The sequence below is a fragment of the Augochlora pura genome, chromosome 7 (genome assembly GCF_028453695.1).
Source record: "Augochlora pura isolate Apur16 chromosome 7, APUR_v2.2.1, whole genome shotgun sequence".
NCBI classification, from domain to species: domain Eukaryota; kingdom Metazoa; phylum Arthropoda; class Insecta; order Hymenoptera; family Halictidae; genus Augochlora; species Augochlora pura.
In genome coordinates, this window is record NC_135778.1 from 16,499,247 (window position 1) to 16,517,069 (window position 17,823).

The window sequence follows — 17,823 nt, forward strand, 5'->3', positions numbered from 1 at the left end:
TTACTGATTCACAATACAAGTATCAGATATAATGATGACGATAATCAGATTATCGTATGTAAGCATGTATGTATTTTTGTAGTCTGTATCTTATTCCATATTATCTCAGATTACTCAATATTGATTAATTTAATTATTTATAGAATAAAAATCTTTACTAAATGACAATATCTTCTCAGTTTTTGCACGTATATTAGCGCGTTTGTTGTACCATATGCTAAAACGATTTGAACTTGATAAATAATTTAACTTCTTATTGCAAGGAAAGTCGTCATAATCATGCACTGATTATATGACATTCTTTTATATATACTCATTCCCGTTTAATTAAATAGATAATATAGATTATTACGTTCCATTACAGTGAGAAATACAACAATCATAGTCAGAGTAAGTAAATGATTGTAGCTGCATCATTATTTATTTGAATAGTAAAAACAAGTCAGTTTAGAATATGATAAGCAGGAGATAAGATATTGTATAAAAATAGAAAATCTTAAGGAATCATTTTCAATAAAACCGCAGAAATTTCGTACATACATATGGCAATAGAATGTCTGTCATGTAAAAGGTAATGAAAATAATTTGAATTATTTCGGTGCTACAGTTATTGATGCGGACTCTGGTGTTGATACAGTGACAAAAAGGTTGACATTTTTGTTATGACTATGTACTTGTTTGGATTCTATGACAAATCTGTTGGTAGCGCTGATGCATAAAAGAGAATGGAAACATCCGAATCCGGCTTTAACTGCGTGTACTGGTATGTATGGATGGCAGTTTTGCTAAACGAGTGGCTGTTATGAGGAAACGATTTTCTATGTAATATGAAACGAAGAAAGTTAGTTAATACCTAATCATGCAGTGTCTATAGTATCATAATTAATTGCTTAGTGGTAAGATCAACATCCTTCACTAGGGACATTGTTTGATTTCAATGTATATAACCTTCTTTCTTGTCAATATGCAGTGCGTTAACTTTAGAACATCAGGAATTTGCAATATAGAATTGCAAATTACTTTTACCACGAGCTTATAAAATAGATCACAATATCTCTTTCTAAATTTTATGTTGCAAGCATGGTGGTGTGAAATTTCAATTTTATCGAAATTGAAAGAGTTAAAATTGTTTTAACATTTCATGTCAAGTTAGTGTGTGTACAATTTTACAACGGAACTCTAATTATAATTTATCACCGTTGTCTGATTAGCGACAAATATAAAAAAGATAATTATTAGGTTAATATCTAGTTAATAATATTGTTTATGTCATAGATAACAGCCTAACATAAATAGGATCCTTTTTAACAAGACGGCATGTTTGTAAGAGTTTGGTTGCGAATTCTCACGGGGGATGAATGAGGAAGAATTATTGAAACGGTCTGCTGCAGAGCGAGATAGAATATTTAGCTGCTATGACCGTGGTAGAGAGAATGGAGCAGAAATTGATTCCTGGGAAGATCCTGCCTATGAAGTATATCATACTACTGACAGATATGGATTCATACAGTAATTACTATACTATTGTGTTCAGCGATTCTATTTTTAGTATTTTTGTGGCTTATTACATTAACATTTCATTGTAATTATTTCAGTGATAAACGATTGCCACAGAAACCGGACCAGAATGAAATCAAGTGTCATCGGGTGGAAATGGAAAGATTAAAGAAATGGGAGAAAATGACAAAACAGTGGGATAGTTCCACCACTAAAGAAAAACTACGACGTAGAGTATACAAAGGAATTCCTAATAGATTTCGTGGTCAAGTTTGGGCATTGCTTTTGGGTATAAAAACTTTAAAAAAAGAGCAAGCTGGTAAATACGACGAAATGTTGAAGCTTGCACGTCAGTGGTCTACTGAAATAAGACAAATTGATGCTGATGTAGCTAGACAATATAGAGATCATATCAATTATAGGTTTGTAAATGATACTTATAATCTGCTGCAAAACAATACTGAATGATAATATCGAACACCTATTTTCTATTAACAGAGAACGATATAGCATAAAACAACGTTCCATGTTTTATGTGTTGGCTGCTTATAGCATGTACAATATGGAAGTAGGCTATTGTCAGGGGATGTCTGTATTAGCTGGGCTACTTTTATTATATATGGATGAAGAGGATGCATTTTGGGGTCTTTCTGTGCTGTTGGCTGATAAGAAATATACTATGCATGGTCTGATCATATTTTACATAATTTAAATCACGAATCATTTGTAATATGATTAAATGGATGTATACTTTGTTTAGGATTTTATGTTGATGGATTTCCAAAGCTGAATCGTTACATTGAACATCATGATAAAATCATGAATAAATTTTTGCCGAAATTAAAGAGGAAGCTTGACAAGTGCGGCTGCGATTCTATTCTTTACGCATTAAAATGGTTCTTTGTTGTTTTCCAAGAGAGGGTAGAGGAATATTCATTAATTTTTCACTATTATTTAATCGTTACAATATATATATGTATTAAGGTTAAATATCACTACTAATACATTTTTCTTTATAACAGACACCTGTTAGTCTTGGTCTCCGAATTTGGGACGTATTTTTATTAGACGGAGACCGTATTTTACCGGCTATGGCATATACGATCATGAAAATGCACAAACGTTTTCTGATGCCAATGGAAAGTTTAGACGAATTTTGTAATTATTTGCAAATCAAATTAGAAAAAGATTTCTGCTTTGATGATGACACAGTAATAAGTAGTATGGAGCGTAATATGGAGGAATTGAAACGTGCTAAGTTGGATTATCCTGGTCTACCGTTACCACACGAGTTACCACGAATTCCATTTGGTACATTCAAAGAACCTTCATTTGCAAGCAAGGTAACTTATGCTTATATTTATGCATATTAAATATTGTAGACTGTAGAGGATTGTTTTCACATTACTAGTAATTCGAAATGGATCTAATCCAGTTGAATATCCTGTACTATTTAATTTTCATATTATAATCTATCACGTCTAGGTTGGAAGACGAACGGAAGAATTTAGTGAAGCGCAGCATGCGATGCGCGAATCCATAACACAACGTAGAGATTTGGTGATCGCCGAAGACGGTAGAGAAAGTACAACACCCGTTGAACCAACTGATTGTGGTCTTGGCGGTGAGTTACAATATAATGAAAACATAGTACATGGTGATATAAATACTTGCCTTCTGCATTCTAAACAAGAAAATACCACTAAGGATGTGGAGAAAGACAGGGATTCAGAGATTGATATAATGGTTATATATAGCACTAGATTGTAAGATATTTTCTAAAAATATGATTTTACTAAAAAAGCTATCGTGTATGCTATTAATCAGATATTTAGAGAAAACTTTACAAAAAATAGTCTAAAAGAGATTTTTAAGTATCACGATTGACATTATAGTCATAAATAAACATTTACCATTACCGTGCTCAATATCATCCGAACAAAGTTTAAATATGCCTCTAAAATTGTATTCAAAATTTTCATTGATAATTTTTCATAGAAAATAGGATAGAAGAAAGGGGCAATAGACTGTGATTATTTTGTAAAGTATATTATAGTACCCTTAAGAGATTTTCTATAGAGAAACAAATAAGAAAGGCATGTATATGTCACAATTTGAATATATGAATGTTCATTATATTTTTGTTCTTTAGCTTATTATTGAACTGAGAGTATGTCAAACTTTCGTTGCCATTAAAATATTAATTACAATGAAAAACTCTTAGTATGTAATGTTAGCTTTTCTATTATGCACACATAGAAAAAGGCATGCTGATGTTAGAGATAGAGACAATTTTTAAGTTGAATGTGTATTATACTTGCGCAAAAATCTATTGGAAGACGCGGTTGTTCCAATATCCGATTACAGTATAATAAAAATTGAATATATGTGCAGGAAGCAAATTCTCACTTGATCCGAATCTTGACGATGGAACCTCTCCCAATGGCTCGCGACGGTCATTGGCAGACACGTCTGTTACATCGACAGCCGACCTTTCCGTATTTAGTTCGGCGACACGGTGTCAAGCGTTAGACAATAGCCTCGATACTCAAAGTAATATTTCGAATGCTAGCTCGGGCAGCGGTGGCTTACCCACACCCAAAGCAACGCCACCACAGCCGAGTCCAGATGTTGTAAGAATTTATGTATCATATAGTTCACCCATATCCGAGTCTTACAAAGATGATCTTCCACGTACGCTACCACGGTCTTTAGAGACTAACAGGATCCGGATACGGGTCGACCCTGATCAAACGCCAATAGTGGAGAATCTCAAACCATTTTCATTAGAAAGCCCAGAAATTGAGTTGGACTTAAAATAATCTATTCACTCGACAGGCATTAATTCCATGCACGAGTAAACCATTTCATGACATTACGCTCACGGGGGAATTACACACGTAGTTCCCTCAAATTTTAATGACAACTTTCTGTATGTACAAATTTGAATCTACCAATGCAGAATAATAATCGCATATATCTGGACTTCAAAACCAGCATATAGAGTGATGTGTACAGAACATTGTTCTTTTTCCAAATAATATATAAATTGGCCTTAATATTATTTTTATATTTTATTATATTAAGAAAACTAGACATACAATTAATATTACTTTCATTTCTAAAATAAGTGATCTAAATATACTCCAGCTGCGAGGTCTAGATATGTGCTTGTAAATGATTTACAGATTTTGAAATATTGAGAAATCAATTATTATGAAACTAAGTGTTATAAAGACTTACAAAAACTGGTTTTATATATTTTTAAGAAATCTGAAACATACTATATTTATTTAAAAAACATTTAGATTGTATTATAGATTTCTCAAATTCTAATGTATATACATATGCATTCTGCGTTGGCAGAACAAAATTTATACTTGTAAAAAGTTTCATTAAGATTTAATCAATTCAGCTTGATATTAAACACTGATTTAGAGGAACAGAATTCTAAATCTGTATTGTATTATAAATTCAAATATGCACATACCTATAATTACCATTTTCTTTAAAGTAGTGATTATGGAATTAATGATAAACGTAATGTACCATGATACTTCTTGTTCGAACATAAATCAGTGTATGTTATATGCACTAGTCACGAATAATTATAGCCGTTTGCGCTTACTGAGAACTACTCTAACACTATTGCTATGGCCTAATTTATGTTTATAGGAAAAATAGAGATGATTGAAATTTATGCAATAGAAACTTGTAATTTTTAGTCCATTGTCTCTAATTAACAGTCAATAAGACGCTGAATAACGAAATGATATTCCTGTCTTTTATTGATTAATTATAAAAATAACAGCATAATATTTGTCATGTGTCAAATTATACCGTATGAAACTATACTTAAAAGAACAATAAGATGATAGAACTTTATGCAGAAGAAAAACGAATTAAGTACTAAAATTAATTATACTATTTAGTCAAATATTTAAAACGACGAAATTTTAAAGTATTATATGAATATTAACGTATATGTAAGGTATTGCAACCACATTACGAATAGAAATATAAACAATTAACGGTAATGTATAGATAATTTCTGTAAAGTATGTGTTTCTAAATCGCTCCATTTAACAAACATTATAAAAAATATTTTGGAATCTACTACAAATTGGCCATTATATATACATACAAATATGAGTCAATTTTCCATAGTAAATATAATACTAAAAGCGATATTTTTGTTACAATACTATAAGCGTATAGAATCGTTTTGAATAGTCATTATTATATTTTCAGTATTGTGTATATTTCTCTGAAAATTTCTATAACTATCGCATATGTCGTAAACGAGTATACATAAAGTTCTATACTCTAGAAATATTTAACAAGCAAATAACCATATATTTTATCTTCTATAAGACACACTGAAACAGAATTATCTTCTTTAGCTGATTATAAATAGGTGAGAATCAAAATGTTGCTTTAGAATTTAATTTCGTATAAATTCCAAAAGTAGAATGTTAAGTATTACTACTTTTACCACAGAGTCTTACAACATTCAGGAAACTTATGTTTTATTATGACGAAATATCTGAAATTATCTATACTCAAATACTGTCACCGCATTGTTTTTACATTGTCAATTATTCTAAGAACGCTAAAGTATATAAGATGATCTGTTAATCGTTCATTTCGGGAACAAGTATGAATTGGTTGCATAATTTCATATGATTTTGATATAATAAAAGCATAAAGATTTTAGTTGGTAGATTATTATAAAATAATAATCATGTCCTTAAAAAAATGACATTTTACAAGTATGTTAAGTATAATACTGCCACAGTACTGTTAGTCCCTTTTTTATCTTAAGTTTTGCTTCTTTTGATAATGATCAATGACATATATACCATTGTATATACATACGTAGAATTTACTGAGAAAGGAAATCTTTCATTAGATATTACTTGGAGAAAATATCCAAACTAAAAAAAAGAAATCATTGTCAGAACTTTTGCCGTGGAATGTGAATATTGAACAGTCTTCTAATATGCTACATATTTATTATTTAAATGTACAAAAAATGTTTTAATGTAATAGAAACATGCTTTTTAACCCATTGATTCTGTAAAACATTCCTGAACATACAGTATTCCTAAATGTATATAGAATATAAAACTATCAACTTTAACAACAATCACTTGTTATATTTAATACCATAAAGTAATATTTGTTAGATAAATATTAAATGTTAACGGTTTGAATCTTTATTGCATTGTAAAAAAAAAGTTCAAACATTCAATGTACAGTTCTATGGTAACCTCTTTTAGAGGTTTCATGACATTAAACTTTCAAGAACATAAAATACATCATTAAAGTTGTAAGCCAAATATGGAATTGTAAAAATATGAAAAAATCCAATACAAGTTCAGTGAATTACATAAATTTAAAAATGTACATTCCTTTCTGTCACATTAAGGTTTACATATATTTTTGACTCATTCATTAATTTTTAAGTCTCTATGTATTTTAAATACCATATTTATACATTTAGCATTCCTATTAATTAAATGTAAGGTAACTTTTGCCAATTATAAACGTCACAAATAGGCTCATGTATTTTTTAGTTATATCATTAATATAAACCATAGTGAGAATTTTTAAAAATCTCTTCAAACTATGTTTGTTAAACATTTGTACTGTGTGTGAAAGACTATTAATTTTAATATGTTTTTATAATCGAAAATAATTAACTTTTTTATCCTCAAAGTTAAGAATTAAATGAATAGATTCAATAATACCATACACTAATTAAAACAAAGATATTAGCCTTTAGACTGTAATATAAAATGTGTATGCTTAGTTAGTAGTATATGTTTTCTATAATTTTGAAATGACAATTATGTTTAAATTAAAAAATGGTAAAGGTAACTTTAGTGAATAAATTATTGCATTGCCTTTATTAAATTGAGAAGTGCTACATATATTTACTTGCTTTTTGTTATACAATCTTCTTGATTAACAAGATTGTAAAATATATATACATTAAAAATAACATATTGATTGTTTTGTTCATTATTCACATTCGTCTTATCGCACTACATAGATAAATGAAAGTTCAAATGTAATACCTGATGAAACATTTATGTAATATTTAAAATTGTAGTTGAAGTCGATATTTTTTTTATACAAGAATTTGAAAAATATGCGATATAGTATAGGCTTGTGTGTATTATTCATAGGATACTTAGGAAGAACGACACAATCCAATGACGCAATACTCATATAACTTCTTAATGTCTGGTAAACCATGTTGTAAATTGATTGAAACCATCGAAATAGTAAATAAAAATACGAATTAAACTGATATTTCTTCTTCCAAGAAATTTTATTTTTCATTAACCAACGTTAAATAGGTAAAGTTTTGACAAAATCACTTTCAATTTAACTAAACATTAAAATCAAAGAGTCTTGTGATTTAAGAAATCACAAGAACATCACAGATGTATCTAACCATAGTTACTAATTATTCATTTCATACAATTAGCTTCAATACTTACATGTACAAGATGAGTCACCTAAAATTTTCGCGTAAAATATCTTCGTTGTTTTTTCGTGACATAAAAAATGTAGAAGGGAAACGGTATATAATTTCTAAAGAAATTATTATAATGTCGATTTTTTTACAAGGCTGTATTTTACGAAATCTTGAGATCATTCAACATTTTCAAGTGGGATAGTATATTTTGATTGGTATAATGTTAAAGCTAGTGGAAAAACGAATTCAATAATGTAGAATATATTGACGAACAATAAAGATATTTTGAGGGGAAATATTAGATGACTATTTTTGTTGAAATTTTTATATATGTATGTATATATTTTTTTTTTACAAAAATACGATCATAAGTATTCGTTAAATTTTTCTTGTACTCCACTGTTGTTCGTATTTATCTATAAATATTTTCTATGCGTTAATGTACATAGAATATACATGTGGTATTTAAACATCACAAAAAGCACTTGTTTCATAAATTTTAAAAGAAATAAATACATTGCTATTTCTATAACAGTCACAATAAAAAAATCTGTATAGCTATATGTATTTATAGAAAAGAGTCTGTTTAATTTTCAATTTTAAAGAATTTATTCGTAAAAGAAAAGATTCAAAAGCAAGAAAACGTATAGTGAAGTTTATATAACTATTATTAAAACCAATTATAATAGAATAAGTAATATAAATGCAAACATGGCAGTTAATAGATTTACTGCATAATAAAAAATACAAATAGACGTATTACAGTAACATTTGGTTTTACTGTTAATCTCTCAAGTCAAATCAATATAATATTAATGTAAAGATCTTGGTTTTCCATCTACCATTATTTTTTGTCCCACATAATAACGCCGAAACAAACTGTTTCCTCTCTTTAATTGGTTAGTAACTGAGAGATGAAACCAACAATCCCGCCAACCGTTATAAATTGGCATATACGGAGGAAGACCAGCAGCCAACCTTTATTCAGAAATAAATGAATATATTAAAGTTTCATTGAATTTTTATGAAATTCAAGTAGTGGTGCATATTATTGCATATAATTGTATATTAAAACAACTCACCCACAGTTATTAACAATCATACAACTTGATACAACTGAAAATGGATATGTGATTGTTGTTGCTATGAACTAAAAATATCATAATAAATATTAATATAGAACTATACTCCATTGCTCCTATAACAATTAAACAATTAATTTACTTACACCCATTGTACCATCTACATATGGTTTTGCCTCGTCATCATATACTAGGTATTTATGAATAAGATAACTAGATGTACTAAATAATATTATTGCAGCAGTATTTCCAATAAGCCTAGGCATGAATCCTGTATAATATCCTGCAATTCCATCTGTTTTATATACTTCCAGAATTGATCCAAATAGTCCACTTGAAATTCATGAAAAAGAGAAAATAACTGTAGTAAAACGTAAATAATAGCCCATTCATGATTTCTAACAACATAATTTCATTGATAATATACTTGTATTTTGTTTCTCTTCCAACAAATTGTGCAACCGTCCTTGCTGTGATGACTATTAATGGCTGACTGATTATAGTTGCTACCATCCTACTAACTATATCCCCTAAGAGTTTAAGTAGAAAGTTCTCACTCGGTTCACTAAAGAAAAAAATGACACAATTATTTACACTATTCACTTCTTATACAATGTTCAGATTTCTATTATACAAATATACACTTACTCTTCTTTATTCGGACATGGCTCATTACTTTGATCCCTCTCTGCTATTAAATTCCTGATGTACTTGGATGTTTTATTAAAAGCTATTTTACTTACAGTAGAGGCACATGTTTTTGAAATAACACCACGATAACAACCAAAAAAGCCGTCCACACTTTTTATATAGGCCACTGTAAAACAATGAAATAAGAAAAACCTTTTGTAGTGCTTGTAAGAAAAAATTAAAATGTATTAAATATATTAGATCCCATAAAAACATAAGAATAGAATCTAAAAGGAAAATTCATATACCATATGTAAATACATTAGGCAAAACCAGAACCGGCTGTCTGAACAGAGTTGTCGAAGGTTGTGGTAAAATCGGTTCATATCCAATCTGTTATAAACAAAGATGAACCTCTAATCAATTATTGATGTCCAAGCAATTTATTGGTGACGGATGTTGTTTTACCTGCATTAACAGTTTGGCATGTTCTATTGGATAGAAAATGACACTTAAAGCCTCCCGAAATATCATCGTCGAAACTGATGTTTCGTCTTCTTGTACCTGTATCATTATGATCTACAATTTCTATTGACTAACACTCTGTGATGTGGTGTTTACTTAATAATTTACAATAAAGATTAGACAATCTTTTTTCAATTACGGTTCAGGGTTGAACAACATTAGACTATTAGCCACTTTTATGCATATCGCATACACCATACACCAGTGATACAATGTGATATTCACAGTCCACGGGAGATGCGGGAGTGGGAGATAGCCGGTGTCCCCACCATAGTACTCTAAAGTATGGGGACCGTGGCGCTGCTGCGCCAATACCCTAGGGTAGGTTAAGTTGAAAGGTTGCCGGCCTGCGAAAAGCAGAGCCCCGAGGCAACGCTTCCCAGCAAAGCACTTACGCTCTGAACTCCGTGCTAGACGGACACACGCCGACCTCAGCAGTAAACTTGTAACGCGGGAAATTAATATATCCATTTTTCCAAGAAGACGCTTGTTTGTGAATTAACCATTACGGATCCTCACGCGTCCACCAGAGAACGACTAACTAATAGTAGGCATAGTCAGTCTTCAGCGCCATACCACAAGCAGCCTACAAAAGACTCGATGGTGGCGGCCTCTAACGAGTTCAACAGGCACTTTATCGCGTATGATGCAAACCAAAGGTACTATCTCTGATCAACACAATTTTCTTCTTTCTTCCAAATTCTCAATATTACTTTTGACAGCTTGTTTCTTTCCATTCTTTATTTCCATTGATATATCCGAAACAATTAGCTTCCGTGTTAATTTTTACTCTGTCGTCAGCCAATCAAAGCAAAAAGTTTCTGTATTGACGCTTGCAAAAGGATCAAGCTGCGGCCTGAAAGTGTGAATACAGCGAATTGCTATCCTCTAATTGACTGACGATTCATGGTTTATAATGCTGTACTCATAGTCAATGACAGAGATTGATTGTTTCATCTGTTACGTTATCACGTTTCATGAGCGACGCGAACATAGTCACTAGTTTATATTACGACCGCGCTATTAGACTATACGCTTTCAATTTATGGCGACAAGAGGGAAGTTCAAATGTAAATACAAAATATCGAATATTTATCTAGAGATACAGTATCGGCCGAGAGGAATAACTGAGAATATGTAAGGAGATAATGAGAGAGTTCCCACGAAATTCTTCGTTGAGCCCTTTTTTATCTAGCGAGACTAATCGAGGAATGTAGAGAAAGTCACGTAGCTTCTCGTAAGACCCTCTCCGATTTCACGTGAACTAGACGAGTCACAATAACAAACCCGGATCTCTCAAGTACAGGACGTTGTAAATCTTTAGACAAGGACTTCTCGGAACCCTCTCTGACCTCTCTCTCTTACTCAGTCCTCGAGCCGAAATCTTCGCGCGCGGCACACCCCCACAATGTTCGTTTCGGCGGGCTTTTCACCCCTGCGCGCTCGACTCCGCGCACTCCCACCCGCATGCGCACTGTCGAACCACCAATCATCTTCGAGCTGCAACCGGAAGACGGACCGGCCGACAAATCAACGTCCAGCAAATTCAGCAGCGCCCAGCTAATTTTCCTATTGGCTAAAGAAGGAGGGAAGGAAAAGAAGCTGGAAGAAAATGCAGAACTCCACAGAAAACCTCAGACTTTATTCGGCAGTCAAAGAAAGTACATCTTAGAGCTCTATAAATAAAGTACCTTTTGCTTAAAGTATTTAGAGTTTGTACATCTCTCTACAACCTTTCACGAGCAGAGCGGTTCAGCGCTCCACGGGCAACCGAACCATACCGAATTCCCTACACTGAACAATTCAGACCGTAACACATCATTGCCGCACATTGAATTCGAGTAATTTTCTAAATATTTCTGTCAATTGATATTTGGCATGAACGACATGTACAGGAGTTGTACATAGTAACTAAGAAGTTATTTATTTGTTTCTTCCAAATTCATGGTTTATTAATAGAATTGACTCCCGCGGAAGGTTGAGATGAAAAGAGCAATTTTTTGATAAATTGTACAGCCCGTTTTACGTATATTTCAAAAATTTCGTATTTTTAAAAGTCACTAGCCTCTCATAAAAGTTACTAGACGCCTCGGAAAGTTTTTTGGATATTTCGCGAAAAACGAAGGTGACTAATTAAAACTAATTGTAGAGCAACTTTAGGCAATTAGAGAGCAATTTTTTAAGGTATGTTTTATTAAAATCAATTAATATGATCAGCCGGCTTCACACGGGTAATATTTTTTGTGGTTACATATAACTGCATTACATGTTTCACGAATTAATTTCTTATAGCATTATATTTCTTAGAGCCACCAGGCTTTAATTAATGTGTACGAATGATACATATATGCATACATGTACACGTCTTGTTTGTATGGATGGAATGTTAATACAGGAGGAAGAACAAATTTTGCTTGTTCATATATGTATAATCTAATTCATTGACATTGTCACTTTGACTAATAACAAAACTATATATGCTTAACAATCAATTAAACTCGCATTATTTCGGGATGCTTTTTTTCCAGTCGCCAAAAATATTGTTGCCAATAGAGTCCATCTTTTTTCTCAAAATTGGCTACACGTCCAGCAGTAGCAAATACTGTCTGCAGATATATGTACATGCTCCGATGTTACTATTAATTATGATGTATATATTCGATGTGATAGAACAATGTACTTTTATTACACATGCAATATCTATTTTAATGTGTATTAACGATTGTATTTAATAAAGCAGTATACATTTATTTTACAACAATTTGAATTTTATTTAAAAGATAGCGCTCACACTGGCTACGTCATCGAATAAATCTTACGAGACTTCATTCATTGGAACATGTAAATAGTGCGAACATTAGTGTCATTAGTGGATTCAAATGAATGAAAAATGGCTGCACACTGAACAATTAAAATGTCACGGAGTATAAATTAAGTTAAACTAATAATTTAGGAAACTTTCGAATAGTGTTATACAATGCATATCAGAATGAGTGTCCGTACGAGAAGAACAATTTGCTGTGGGATCATATGCTTAATATTAAGTGGTTTATATTTGTATACAAATCGGACTTCTTATGCAAGTATACGTGATAGAAATGTATCTTTAAAATCACTTCTTAATGCTGCGATAAAGGCAGCCGAACTCGGCGGTTCTAAAGTGGTCGAAGTTCATGATAAAGTTAAATTCGAAATTAAAAGCAAAGGGAAAACGAAAGAAGGTAACATGTTTATATTATAAAAATTTGTGACAATCAAAGCGTTATTCAAGTATTCTTATAAATATTAAGGCTTAAACTATTTCGACTGATATCACTTCTTTGAATGACCATTGTTAATTTTGTATTAATAATTACATTTTTTAATTTCAAAGGTGTGAATGAACCGGTAACAGAAGCAGACTATAGATCTCACTGTGTAATGTATCACTCTTTGACAGAGGCATTTCCAGGAATAACAGTGATATCTGAAGAAGCATCAAAAGATTGTGATAAAGTTATAGTCCCGGACATAAAAGATTCTGTAAATAATTTAATAGACTATAAGATTCAAGACGAGGTCATCAGTGCAAATGACATTACAGTATGGATTGATCCCCTTGATGCAACAAAAGAATTCACAGGTGTCCTTCTATCATAAATTAAATTTCCTATCATTATCAATTTAAAACGTTAATGTCTCTTACTTACTGACCTTTGTTCAATCCAGAAAATTTGTTGCAATATGTCACAACTATGGTCTGTGTTGCTGTTAAAGGAAGGCCTACAATAGGCGTTGTATATAAACCATTTGAAACAAAGCAAAATTCAAGTTTGTTTTGGTCGTGGACCAATCATGCAGTGTCCCGAAATTTACAAACTCTTCCCAAGGTAATGCAATCAAAACCTTTTTCAGATAGATACATTAAATGATATTTTTAAAAATAGCCAGAAGATGAAAGATCACCAATATTAATTGTATCGCAATCTCATGCTGGACAAGTTCATAATGTTACCAAAATTGCATTTGGCAAAGGTGTTGACATTATTTCTGCAGCTGGAGCAGGTAGTATTAACTATTAATTCAATTATGTCATTCATTTTTTTGACATTTATTCATTTATATCTTTCAATGTTCGTTTAGGATACAAGTTCTTAGAAGTTGTGAGCGGAAATGCAACTGCATATGTCCACATGACAGCAATACATAAATGGGACATCTGTGCAGGGACAGCCATTCTTACTGCTCTCGGTGGTACAGTCTCACAATTATTTGACCAACAAGCTATAAGTTTTGGACCTAATGATTCGAAAGTGCTCACTGGGGGTCTCTTAGCCACTATGAGTAACCATGATTTGTATTTAGACAAATTTTCAAACATTTAACGCAAATTATGAGACTTCAAATCTAATGACACACATTACTCTTCCTATGAAAACGATCAAATCTTCCATACCGCAAAATTTAATATTAAGAAATCAAATAAAGGGAACATTAAAAAATGTTTATTTACAAGTATTTATTACTAAATGAACTTTATAATAATTTTGTACTCCGTGGACAATCATATCGATAGACATTAATTTTGACCTCCGTAATAATAATAAATTATTATTCATACGTTATCTTTATATATAAATCAGCTGTGAAAATATCAAGCGAGATAGTTGCGAAGTTGTCGAGTGTTAGAACCAAATACCGGAACTGAAGACATCGAAATAAGCGTCGCGGTATTAATTGAGAGCACTTACAACATTTTAGTTACAGTTTTTCGTATTTTTAGATTCAGTTCGACGTATCAGAGCCGTTCTGAACTTGTGAACGCGCGTTATTGGAAAAACAAGAAGAATAGTTTGAAGTATTTCTTTTGTTTAATATATTCTAAATTTGTGTATAATAAAAGTAATTGTCAATGCTTGTAAATAATAGTAGTCACTCCATTGTATTACAGCGTCGATAAAAAAAAAATAGTAATACTTAATTCATTGAAGTCTTCTAAATTATGCTAGTTTTACTTTTCCATCAGAAATTATTACTCCTGACACTTTTTTCAATTTCTTATTAAACCTAATTGATGCTTTCCCATCTGTCGCTTCATTCGAACAAAAATTCATATATTGTGAAATTACTTTTTTTTGTAGTTTCTTTAGGGAGATTTCCTCTTTACTCCGTACTATATCTAAGATAGTACCTTTCCAATCAAAGGTTGATTTCTCATTGGTTTGTACTTCACTATTCTGATTATCAGATGCTTCAGAAAGTACAACACTTTTACGTTTCTTCTTTGGGACTGAAACTTCTATTTGATCATTTGTAGATATAGTATCTTTATCTTTCTTATTTGATACAGGTTTCACAGTTTGTTCTTCTACTGCTTCGTCTGCTTTTCTTTTCTTCGATTTCTTCTTTTTGCCAGTATGAGCAACGTCATTATTGCTCTTAGTTTGTTCTTCTTTATTTTCATTTTCTTTAGATATGTTTTCATTATTTTGATTATCAATAATGTTACTTTCCTGATGCTCGCCTACATTATTCTTTTCATCCGCTTTGTCATTTATTTTACCTGTTTACATGTAAACAATTAAAAATACTTTCAAAGAAATTGATAATTCCAAGTCATGATTAAAATGTAAAGTAATGCTTACCATTTTCTTTACCATTCTGCAGCGTAGTTTGCGAATTATTTTTAATGGCAGCTTCCAATTTGTTCCAGACACTATCAACAACCTTTTGATTTACTTTGTTTCCTAGAGCATTTTTAACGAAATTTAAAAATTTAACTTTTTTCCTTGGAATATTTTCATACTTTGACAAAGTATTTAACAAATTTCGCTCTGGATGTGATAAATCTTTTGAGTTATTTAGTATGCCATTAACTAAATCAATCCATTCTTGTTGCTTTTGTTGATTTTTATTTAACCCAGGCTTAGCAATATAATCTTTTCCTCCGTATCGTTGAGCTTCGGTTATGCATTTTGTATGTGCTATATGTTCCTCTCCTCTGAAAATGATCAAATATATTAAACAATAAGTAGTGTTCTGAGAAAGTAATGGAGAGAAGCTAGGAAAATCTATGCTTCATTCATACATACCGAAAGTCTTTGAAGCAGTCAACACAAGTTAAGAAAGGTGCATTGTGACATCGAAATTCATAATGTTTCGCGATTTTTGGTTTCGGTAGTGATTCTCCACAATGATTACAAGTAAATACCACCATTTTTATGCTATCTTGTCTTTTATATCTTACAATTTAACGAACCGTATTGTACAATTTAATAAACCACAAGGTTTATTACAATTTAAATGAAATTCTACAAACAACAGATACTCAGAAGCTTTATAGACGTATAAATATCGCGGTTAACCTCAACAAGTGATGCACTACTTGCACGTGTATGGGCTACTTCGAATAGTAGAACTTTGAGTTTGATGTTTTTTCCATAGAGGATTGTTGTATGAAACTGAATAAAAAATGTTATGCGATGCTACCAAATTATAAATGAAAATAACGTATATCTACATTAAGCAATAATATATATTTCTTGTCGTATTTTGTATTTAATGTTTCATACACCGCTCTCATGGAATGAATTAGATCGTAATACAATTTGTAGGTTACGTATCTTGATAACAGGCACGAAGTAGGTACATATAAGAGTAGATTTTGTGTTGCAAGAAGAAGATCCTGTGGCAAACCATCAGTAACTAATTTCTACCGGGTGTCCCGTAAATATTGTAGAGTAATTCCAAAGGGTGCTATGAAGTTTATGCATACCTATTTTCTTAGGAAAAATTTCACTTATACCAAATAATTCGAATACATTTATATCAAATTAACTTTCTGTTAACTTATCCAACTTAAATGAAACTATTACAATATATTCATAATTCATGTTAAGCATAGAATATGAACGGAGGCGGCACTTTTATAAATTGACATGTTATGCACATTTATTCCGGAGTGTCGGTAACACAAGAGCTCGAAAATATATCAAGATATACCTGCCCTTTTCTTTTACTAGTGTTTAAGAAATGTTAATGTTTAAAAACTATTTTTATAAAAGGGCATAGCCGATTAAGATGGTCAAAACTGCCCTTAGAGGTTTTTCAATGAGTCATACACCGTTCGATAGCTGACCAATAAAAACTCATTTGTGCAAAATTTTAACCCTGTAACTTGTCCGTGAGGGTAGTTACATGGTAAATTAGATTTCGCGGTTTTCCGGCATTTTTCCACCTTTAGCGGCTTTCTAAATTTTGAAAAAAATATGGCTTATTTTAGACATTAAGCCGCATGTTATAGAACTTTTTCAGATTTTTCAGTTGCAAGCTGTGATTATCAATAATGAAAAACACCAAAAAAATCGGAAAATTGAAGATTTCTCACTTTTATATTATATTCAACACTTTTATATCAATTCCCTGATAAGGTACTATCACGGTTCGTGTACTTAACACATTAAAGGCGGGGGATCTTGACGAAAGTATGCTAGGTAACGCTTCAAACCACAAAACATACTAAATACAAATGTAAAGTGCGCATGGATTGCGCAATGAGGTTCCAAACCGTACTAATACGACTCCCGCCTTTAAGCTACAGTCGAGATAAATCGTATTACT

At 31.5% G+C, this 17,823-nt stretch overlaps 4 protein-coding genes across 7 annotated transcripts; 2 read left to right on the forward strand and 2 right to left on the reverse strand.

Annotated features, from left to right (window-relative positions):
* Positions 1-685: 685 nt before the first annotated feature.
* Rn-tre (USP6 N-terminal like RN-tre) lies at positions 686-8,548 on the forward strand. Of its 3 annotated transcripts, none has more exons than XM_078185659.1 (8): positions 686-763; positions 1,276-1,509; positions 1,596-1,919; positions 1,996-2,183; positions 2,258-2,418; positions 2,520-2,840; positions 2,983-3,121; positions 3,892-8,548. In XM_078185659.1, exons 2-8 carry the CDS (start codon positions 1,355-1,357, stop codon positions 4,317-4,319), a joined length of 1,716 nt encoding a protein of 571 aa, XP_078041785.1. In that variant the 5' UTR covers positions 686-763; positions 1,276-1,354; the 3' UTR covers positions 4,320-8,548. The 3 variants fall into 3 exon arrangements, with proteins under 3 accessions (XP_078041785.1, XP_078041784.1, XP_078041786.1); XM_078185658.1 differs by having other exon boundaries at positions 757-896; XM_078185660.1 differs by lacking the exon at positions 686-763 and adding an exon at positions 770-841.
* Positions 8,549-8,699: 151 nt separating this feature from the next.
* LOC144472505 (mitochondrial carrier homolog 2) lies at positions 8,700-10,762 on the reverse strand. Of its 2 annotated transcripts, XM_078185663.1 has the most exons (8): positions 10,620-10,762; positions 10,168-10,263; positions 10,008-10,092; positions 9,718-9,886; positions 9,497-9,634; positions 9,216-9,402; positions 9,070-9,137; positions 8,700-8,965 (listed from the first exon to the last, which is right to left on the reverse strand). In XM_078185663.1, the coding sequence occupies exons 2-8, from the start codon at positions 10,231-10,233 to the stop codon at positions 8,800-8,802; spliced, it is 879 nt and encodes a 292-aa protein (XP_078041789.1). In that variant the 5' UTR covers positions 10,234-10,263; positions 10,620-10,762; the 3' UTR covers positions 8,700-8,799. The 2 variants fall into 2 exon arrangements, with proteins under 2 accessions (XP_078041789.1, XP_078041787.1); XM_078185661.1 differs by lacking the exon at positions 10,620-10,762 and having other exon boundaries at positions 10,168-10,489.
* A 2,287-nt stretch (positions 10,763-13,049) lies between these two features.
* Positions 13,050-14,653, forward strand: LOC144472935 (putative inositol monophosphatase 3). Its single transcript, XM_078186401.1, has 5 exons — positions 13,050-13,445; positions 13,598-13,846; positions 13,933-14,093; positions 14,151-14,268; positions 14,347-14,653. Exons 1-5 carry the CDS (start codon positions 13,202-13,204, stop codon positions 14,586-14,588), a joined length of 1,014 nt encoding a protein of 337 aa, XP_078042527.1. The 5' UTR covers positions 13,050-13,201; the 3' UTR covers positions 14,589-14,653.
* A 147-nt stretch (positions 14,654-14,800) lies between these two features.
* On the reverse strand, positions 14,801-16,829 carry LOC144472934 (uncharacterized). The gene is made up of 3 exons (XM_078186400.1): positions 16,296-16,829; positions 15,849-16,204; positions 14,801-15,766 (listed from the first exon to the last, which is right to left on the reverse strand). The coding sequence occupies exons 1-3, from the start codon at positions 16,418-16,420 to the stop codon at positions 15,204-15,206; spliced, it is 1,044 nt and encodes a 347-aa protein (XP_078042526.1). The 5' UTR covers positions 16,421-16,829; the 3' UTR covers positions 14,801-15,203.
* Between the last annotated feature and the right edge of the window lie 994 nt (positions 16,830-17,823).